This window comes from Engraulis encrasicolus, chromosome 22 (assembly GCF_034702125.1).
Source record: "Engraulis encrasicolus isolate BLACKSEA-1 chromosome 22, IST_EnEncr_1.0, whole genome shotgun sequence".
Classification (NCBI taxonomy): Eukaryota; Metazoa; Chordata; class Actinopteri; order Clupeiformes; family Engraulidae; genus Engraulis; species Engraulis encrasicolus.
The window spans coordinates 33,835,460-33,843,585 of record NC_085878.1 but is presented as its reverse complement, the minus strand read 5'-3'; the positions used below and the strand labels follow the sequence as shown (position 1 = coordinate 33,843,585).

Here is an 8,126-nt window from a genome sequence, read left to right as displayed (position 1 = left end):
CCCCCCCTTGTAAAGTTCATTCACGTCCTCGACTGAATTATGACCTTCCAATAATTCCAGACTTTCATGCGGCGAGTCAAGAAGATAAACTTTGATCAAGTGCAAAGCCTCAAATGTTTTAATTGGCAGACTAAATGGACCGAGGGAAATCATGACGCAGAAACAGTCGTCTTGGAAAATGCATTCTTAAAAAATATTTTATAAATGGACGACACGTAAATTATAGGGTCACAACGTATCTGAAAAGTACACTGTACATTTTTCTTTCCAACAACACATATTACACGGAATGATTTTTCGAACAAAAAATATCAACAATAAACAACACACTCTTTGCCTCCAAAAGCAAGCAAACATTTAGCACGTGATCACGTGTAGGAAATAGACTACACAACAAAACATTTAGAGAACACATGATACCAAATAAATAGATGAATAATAAATAATAAATACATAAATAAGACAGCTACCCTACGATTGCCAAGTGCAGACATAGGAAGTCACCACACAGTTTTTTTCCCCACGTGTTGCAATTTTGCATAAATTCGTCAACACCATATAATAACATTGTGCAAAATTATGGCTGCATCCACAGTTGCGAATGAGTGTCTGATTTCATGGCGGTGAAACTCCACTAAGTTCTCAGCAGGGTCAGCCACTAGCATTCTTTGTCGTCATCGCAGGTCCATAGTGCATATTTGACATTATATAAACGTCCCACCGCTTTTTGGCTGCATCTCAACCATTCTGGCATGAAAAGAAGAGATAAAAACATCTTCAATACTAGAACTAAAAAGACACATGTTACAGCTGAACAGTAATGCTTGGCAAAAAAGGATTCTCATTGCATGTTTTGTGTAGTTCAACTTAGTGGTGCGAAACTGTAGATATTAACAGAGCAGTTTGCACGCACATGCACGCAACGCACGCATACAAGCGCGCACTCGCCAGTGAGGGCGCACAAAGATTAAAGCAATTAACTAGGCTATTAGGCGTAGAATCTAAGCAACACTGTTGCATCCTTAAATATTGCAATATAACATTCTACAATATAGGCCTAACAGTCTCTAATCTACTGTAAGAACAAAATGCAAAACAATTCCTGACGGTATGTCTCTCTGTGTGAGAGAGCGGTTAAACCTGGAATTTATTTACAAACTCTCCATCCTGACATCTGAAATCCCATTATTTGGTATTAATGCTAGTATTTTGCCATTAAATGTAGTATGACAAGGTATTATGGCTGTGATTGGATTTCTGATTATAATTCACTGCCTGTTGAAAAACTGAGGAAGTGTGTGTGCTTTCGTGTATGTGTTTCCATCTGTGTCTCTGTGCCTGTGTGTGTGTGTGTGTGTGTGTGTGTGTGTGTGTGTGTGTGTGTGTGTGTGTGTGTGTGTGTGTGTGTGTGTGTGTGTGTGTTTGTGTGTGTGTGTGTGTGTTAAAAAGAAAGATGGGGGTGGGTATACACATGAGGCTGTTCATTCGACTCTATGCGTGTCTGACTTGGTCTATCTGCGTGCACATTTAAAGATGGAAGTGAAATTGCATTGTACTGCATTGTTCTGTAAGCATGTTCGCGTGTGCATATGTATTTATTGGATTTGTGTGTGTGCATCTAAGTGCATGTGTACATTTACACTGTGTGTGTGTGTGTGTGTGTGTGTGTGTGTGTGTGTGTGTGTGTGTGTGTGTGTGTGTGTGTGTGTGTGTGTGTGTGTGTGTGTGCATCTAAGTGCATGTGCACAAGTACACTCTGTGTGTGTGTGTGTGTGTGTGTGCGCGTGTGTGTGTTTGTGCCTTGGCTCACCTTCCTCACCTCTTCATCACAGGTCTGAAAGCTGTAACCTTGCCGTCCTGCATTGTTATACACGAGTCGCTGAGCTCACTGGACTCTGCCTCCGATTTTCCACTGCAGGAGAAACCTGAGGTACATCCCACAGCACAGCACAGCACAACACAACACACATCAGTTTACCGTTACAACCCCTGCCCATCCCATAACAGAACAGCACAGCACAACGCAACACAACACACCTCAGTTTACTGTTACAACCCCTGCACAACACTGTAAACAACATAGTTGACACCGTGTTGAAAAAAAAAACCCCTCCATGTGTCAGTCAGTTAATCAGTCAAATACGTGTAAATACTAAGTGTAAAACATGCCACAAATGTCTGTAAGTATATGAAGCTCATGAATAGAAAAATAGTATGAATGAATGTAAGACATTCCTAATGTACACGTGTTTATAAAACACCTGTTAAATTATAACATAAAACAAATGTTAAAGTTATTGATTGATTCATGTTGAAAGCCAAACGTGATGTGGAACTAAGAATGACAATGACGGAATATTATCAGTGGCACACATAATGACCTGAAGTAATGGCCATTAAAGCTGGAGAGGCCTACCATCGATGGTGGAATACTGGCACGTGTCAGAGAGCACAGGGTAGGACGAGCAGTGCAGTTGCAGGGCCTTGTGGTGGTTACTGTAGGTGTCCGCGTGGTAGACCTTGCTGAGCGACGATGGCGGTGCTGGTGGTGGAGGTATCACAGGTGGGTGGGCCGCAGTCAGCAGGCCGTCCTGGTATACGGACGTCGTCTCGGCGCTACCCTGAAGGCTGCCGGTGGAGGTGGGGTCCTGGAGGAGACCCCTGCAGTGACCCCCAGCGCCCGACACCGACACCGGAAGCCGGGCAGAGGCGACGGCGGCCGAGGCGGCCTGCTGCTGCAGCTGGCAATCCACGGCCGGGTTTCCAGTCCTTAGGGCGCCGCCACCGCCACTCTGCAAGCAACCGGTGGCCGCCACCGCCGTGCGGGCCAGAGACCAGATCCGGGGCTTGTCCGAGGCGCTCTCGAAGTGGGACAGCGACAGGCCTCCCGTGATGGAGGAGATGCCTGATGACGGCAGCTTGCTGGAGGCTACGGGGTCCAGGAAGTCTGTGGTGGTGGGGGTGGTGAGGGCTGCCGTCACCCCCTTGATGCTGCAAGGGAAGGAGGGGAAGGAGGCGAGGGAGAGCTTGGGGTTGTTGCAGTCTCTCTTTGGGTTTGGGGCCCCAGGCGTGGTGGTGGTGGTATTGGACATGCTGGTGGTGGTGGTGTGGTGGAGGTGGTGGTGGCGGTGGTGATGGAGCACCTGCTGCTCGTCCTGTGCGAGCTTCTCACAGTCGCTGCTGCTGGCGTCCAGCTTGTCACAGTCCTCGTCCTCCATGTCGTCCAGGTCACTCAGGTGAAGGTCCTTCTCCTCCTTACACTCTTTGGAATCTGTTTTCAAACATTTTTCAGAGAAAAAAAAGTTTGGAATAAAGTTTTATCCTGGAAATATTGCTCCCGATAACCTATAAGGATAATGAACTGGTAGTGTTAGGAAAGAGCTATGTCAAAAATGCTGAACAGACAAACCAACAGAGCAACAATTCTGTTTGAAATTCTGTCTTGAAAATGCACTTTAAGAAGCCTGAACATCACCTTTGGTGGAACAGTCCTCTTGGTCTTCCTTGTCTAGGTCATCCTTGCGCTCGTCTCCTGCCTTATTCTTGGGAGACCAGGTCATCTTGTTCTCCTTCTTTAGTCTCCTCCTGGCGTTGGCGAACCAGGTGGACACTTGGGTGAGGGTCATTTTGGTGATGATGGCCAGCATGATCTTTTCCCCCTTGGTGGGGTACGGGTTTTTCCTGTGTTCGTAAAGCCACGTTTTTAGGGTGCTCGTGGTTTCACGCGTGGCATTTTTCCTTCTCGCTGACCCGTTGAAGTCCACAGTTCCATACCTGCAGTGGTGAACGACATACATTATATTATATCACAGCATAAAGTTGTATAGCAAGTGCTACATGAAGTTGTCAGACTGTCAAAAGCATTTGCCCACTCACACCTTTCAAAAGCATCTCATTTCCGGAGCTTTCAGCAGCCAAATATCCACTGAGCATGCAATAGTTTTATGCATTTTTCATTTTGTTTTAAAAGTGTGACTGAATGGAATTATAAAGTGTTGTAGGCTACCTGTCATATTGGTACTGGCCCAGTGAGTGGTCATATGGGTAGTAGGCTGTAGGCTGGGTTATTCCAGTGTGTAAACCACCAGCACTTTCTTTGATGTCATACTGGGGATTCTGGCAATGGAGGGGAAAAAACAGATTATGAGTCATTGGTAAATATTTCTCCCTTTTCCCTGACTGTAATATGTACACTTTTCCTTTCTTCAAAATAGTAGGTCATTTACACATTATGTTAACACAACAGTAACTTCTCAATGAATGGAGCAATGCTGCCTATTATTTGAACTGTTTCATTTAGAGGCACTTGAAAGACTTCAAAACGGCAAGAATAATCGATAACAGCCACTGTGAGAAGGGGGTCGATCGATTAAAAGAGAGCCGCATTATCTGATTAAACAGCACACATACCAGTGTTGAATAGATTGCTGAAGGGTCCGGGCTGTAGGGAAAGTAGTTTGCGTAGTTCTGGCTCGCGGCGGCTGCAGCTGCATACGGTGAACTGTACATCCCGAGCGCGGCGTTGAGCTCAGTGCGTGTGCTTGCCAAAAGCCGGTTCTCGTAGGAGGGACAGCAGAACGTGGACGCGGCCGTCTGGGACCCACTGGACCCATCAGAGACCGACCTGGAAATCGAATCGCAGCAAGTCGTACTGGGGTTTGCCGACACGAAAAACTGCATGAAGAGAATTGTGGATAGACATGTCATTCTTGGTTGTCTAGGCATCCGTTAACCTGATAAGTTCTTGTTTCTAAAGTCTGTACACATCAAACAAACGGTAAGATGAAGGGCAGGGAAATATTCGCTCTAACTTTGCTCAAATAAAGTGTTATCGTATCCTGATGGATAGTCTGCCATAAAAGTGCAATTCATTGTGAAAAGGCACGGTCAAAGACGCGTATGAATGAATGAATACTAACTCTTTAACTTCGTCCACAATGCTTTCTTATCATAAATAAATACAGCCCGATATCAGCACAGCTTTAAGTTAAGTTCAGATATATGTGTAAGTGAGTTGAAGTAACTTTTTTGCGCATTTTGTCACAAGTTTTCATTATTTATTTGTAAGTTTTGTTCGCATGGAGTTCAGATTTATCTCGTCAGTGACCAAAAATAACTGGCGCGTAATCGTTAAAAATCGCTTGTCAACGCAAAGTGGCAATTCAATTTATGAAGTGTGACAGAAGTCAATCTATTGGTTAAGGGAGGAGCTGTACTATTCTGGTGGTGCAGTTACACCTTAGAGGTAAAGTACACATGATTTTGTCACCTCATAACAACACGTGAGTTCATTCATAATTCAAATTACGCATTACTGTAAATATCCATATCCTTGCCCATAACCCACTAAAAGATGGTGATATGTTTCTGACACACTGCCTATTTTCTATCCACAGCTAGATAAGACCACAGCAGAGTGTATCCCACACTTTGCTGGCCAGTTGACGATAAGGACAGTGTCCTCCCATTCTAAAAGAAGAGCAATTTAGATAAAAATCATAAACTTACCTGTGACGTTGCATTGTAAGGATAGCCAAACTGCGAGAAAGACATAGCTGCTTCTTTTGTTACCATCAGCAATATTCTTCTCCCCTGATCGATTGTAACCAAATCTACTTCAAATCCACCTTCTTGCACACCATTTCCACGCACGGCCTTTCGCTCAATAATAGATGATTGCACTTAAGAGGGGAGAACTGAGGCTGTTTACAGCTGCACAGAGGTTTATATGTATGAATAATCCCCCCAAGGAAAAGCTAAGAAAAATAAAATTAAGCTTCATCAAGTACAAAAATGTTGTTGTCTAACAGATGAAGAAAGCTTAAAGGATAACGTAAGACTTGCAAGATATGGACTCTGCTTGTGCTATTATTTGTGGCTCTATAGTTCTTTAGCATTCATCCATGCAAGGGGTAGCAGCGTGACGTCACTGTAATCCCGGAACGGCAGGACAGCAAGGATAGAGTAATGTCTTTGCCAATCACATCCTACATCGCTTTTTCTTAAGGTGTGCTTCGCATTCTCGTGTTCTTTTAACGCAGTGCATTAGATTTTGCTGTAGCTCTGAGGCAGTGTATGAAGTGTTCTTTATTCACTGCTCTCATACTGGTGAAAGTGTACATTAATCACGACACCTATGGCATACACACGTTTGAGTTGTCATGATGCCTATCTCTACAGATAGAAAGCAGTGTGATATTTGCAAACCAATATGGGAAAGCTGATTAAGCCTACAATAGATTGTCTGAGAACAATGTCAGATAGATTTATATCCACCAGAATACTTTAATTTCTATCAATATTTTTTTTAGAAGAATTACTACCTGTACATATTGTAATAAACTGTCCAATAGGCGACATCATTTTACGCACGACAGTGAAATAAATGCACAGTCGCAAAAAAAAAAAAAACCTCTCCTTGGCCAAAATATTGGAGACATATGCAAACACTGTGATTTTTTTTTTATCAGTAGTGGACCGTCTTCCACCAATTAATGGTTTGCATTGGAGGTTAATACGACTGTGAATTCATGCATCTCATTTTCTGTGTCATCTGTTCGCCTGCATTTGTCCGACGAAAAGGTCCATCCAGAAGTTAATGATGATGATGTTCCCATCTCTCTCGATTAGAGTGAGACAGTCCCTGCAGGGATGGATGTAAAGCCTTTGGCAGGTCAATAGACGAGTGATTGATGTTTATCTCGGGACCTACGTGACCATTACGAGTAATGTGCAATTGTATCAATTAACAAATGGATCTGCCCTTGTTTAACCACCAACTTACATCGTCAAAATATGCCTTTGAGGTGAAATCCGAAGAGCTAGAGTGAGAGGGAGAAGATAACTGGAGGCAGCCTTCTCTCATCCAATTATACATCAATGGAAAGAGGCAACGAGAATTGCATTTTAATTGAACAATGCGCCGTTGAAAGGGCTAGAAAGAAATAACCCATGTTACTGTGAATAAACACTGAAAAAGAAAATTAAGTTCAATACCACTCAGATTAGTCTCTCTCTCTCTCTCTCTCTCTCTCTCTCTCTCTCTCTCTCTCTCTCTCTCTCTCTCTCTCTCTCTCTCTCTCTCTCTCTCTCTCTCTCTCCTCGCTTTTGCCTTTCTAATCTGCATCAAAAGAATGTGTATAAATATATATTTTTAAAGCAATTACTATTTTCTTTATTTTGATCAAGACACATGCGCCCATTTAATGGAAACATCACCCTCTATCACATGCGACAGCAGCAACAGCGATGATAAACCAATTCGCTGACTGTCACCCCACGGCGCCGTGTGACGAGTCTTGATCCCTCTCTTCTGGATTTCATCATTTCCAAGGATAATGCCGCTGTATGGGAAGAGTATTTCATTGCCGCGTTTACTTAAAAGGGATGTGTGTCGAGTCCCCGGAGATCGCTCTGCGATTACGGGTTTTTTCTACGAGTGGCGCCAGAGAGCTGCAGGAAAAAGGGACTGGAACCCTGCTGAAAACGCACACCACAAAAGAAGCTCGTGGACCCAGTCTACAATGACAGCGTGGTTGCTCATTAAAACTTTATGGTGGCTAGGGGCATGGTCATTCTAATCCCGTGGCATGTTGACACAAAGTTAGCACTGTTAAAACGCCTAATCGCTCATATTACACAGAAATGGAGAGAAAAATCCTTCACCCCGTCCAAGGCCATGGGACATGGCTCACATGACAGATACAGTATGTTTCCCAAAAGAAGATGGGAAAATGTAATATATTTTAACATGAGTTTAGCAACCAAAGCGAGCCAGCTGTATCAAATATCAACTGTTTTCACTATCATATCCATAGTCCATTAAAAACACCTTTCCCAAGTAGCCTATAATACCACAAGCATAGTGGTATTCTGTATCTTGGTAGTTGCGGCATTTTCTAAAATATAAAAGTAATGGAACATTCAGTGATCCTTTTATCTGATTATAACTGGGTTCCATAACACATGTAGCCTGAGCCTTCCTTACCCACCAACAGTCACACATACAACTCTAGTCAAAACACAGAAATATGAAAGAAAAAAAAACCCTTACAGTCAAATGTAAAAAAAAGCCAGTGAAAAAAATAAATGATAATGCACATAAAGCCATGCTATATTGGGGTTTA

At 43.3% G+C, this 8,126-nt stretch overlaps 1 protein-coding gene across 1 annotated transcript; it reads right to left on the bottom strand.

Moving 5' to 3' along the window:
* Positions 1-684: 684 nt before the first annotated feature.
* Positions 685-5,574, bottom strand: irx6a (iroquois homeobox 6a). Its single transcript, XM_063188607.1, has 8 exons — positions 5,509-5,574; positions 4,411-4,674; positions 4,007-4,116; positions 3,476-3,774; positions 2,621-3,271; positions 2,417-2,542; positions 1,811-1,925; positions 685-747 (listed from the first exon to the last, which is right to left on the bottom strand). The coding sequence occupies exons 1-7, from the start codon at positions 5,572-5,574 to the stop codon at positions 1,816-1,818; spliced, it is 1,626 nt and encodes a 541-aa protein (XP_063044677.1). The 3' UTR covers positions 685-747; positions 1,811-1,815.
* Positions 5,575-8,126: the final 2,552 nt, after the last annotated feature.

Coding starts and splice junctions, on each gene's coding strand:
- irx6a (XM_063188607.1), bottom strand. CDS start 5,574: ATGGTAACAAAAGAAGCAGCTATGTCTTTCTCGCAGTTTGGCTATCCT. Junction 4,675..5,508: donor CTTACAATGCAACGTCACAG/GTAAGTTTATGA, acceptor CTCTTCATGCAG/TTTTTCGTGTCGGCAAACCC. Junction 1,926..2,416: donor CCAGTATTCCACCATCGATG/GTAGGCCTCTCC, acceptor GATGTACCTCAG/GTTTCTCCTGCAGTGGAAAA.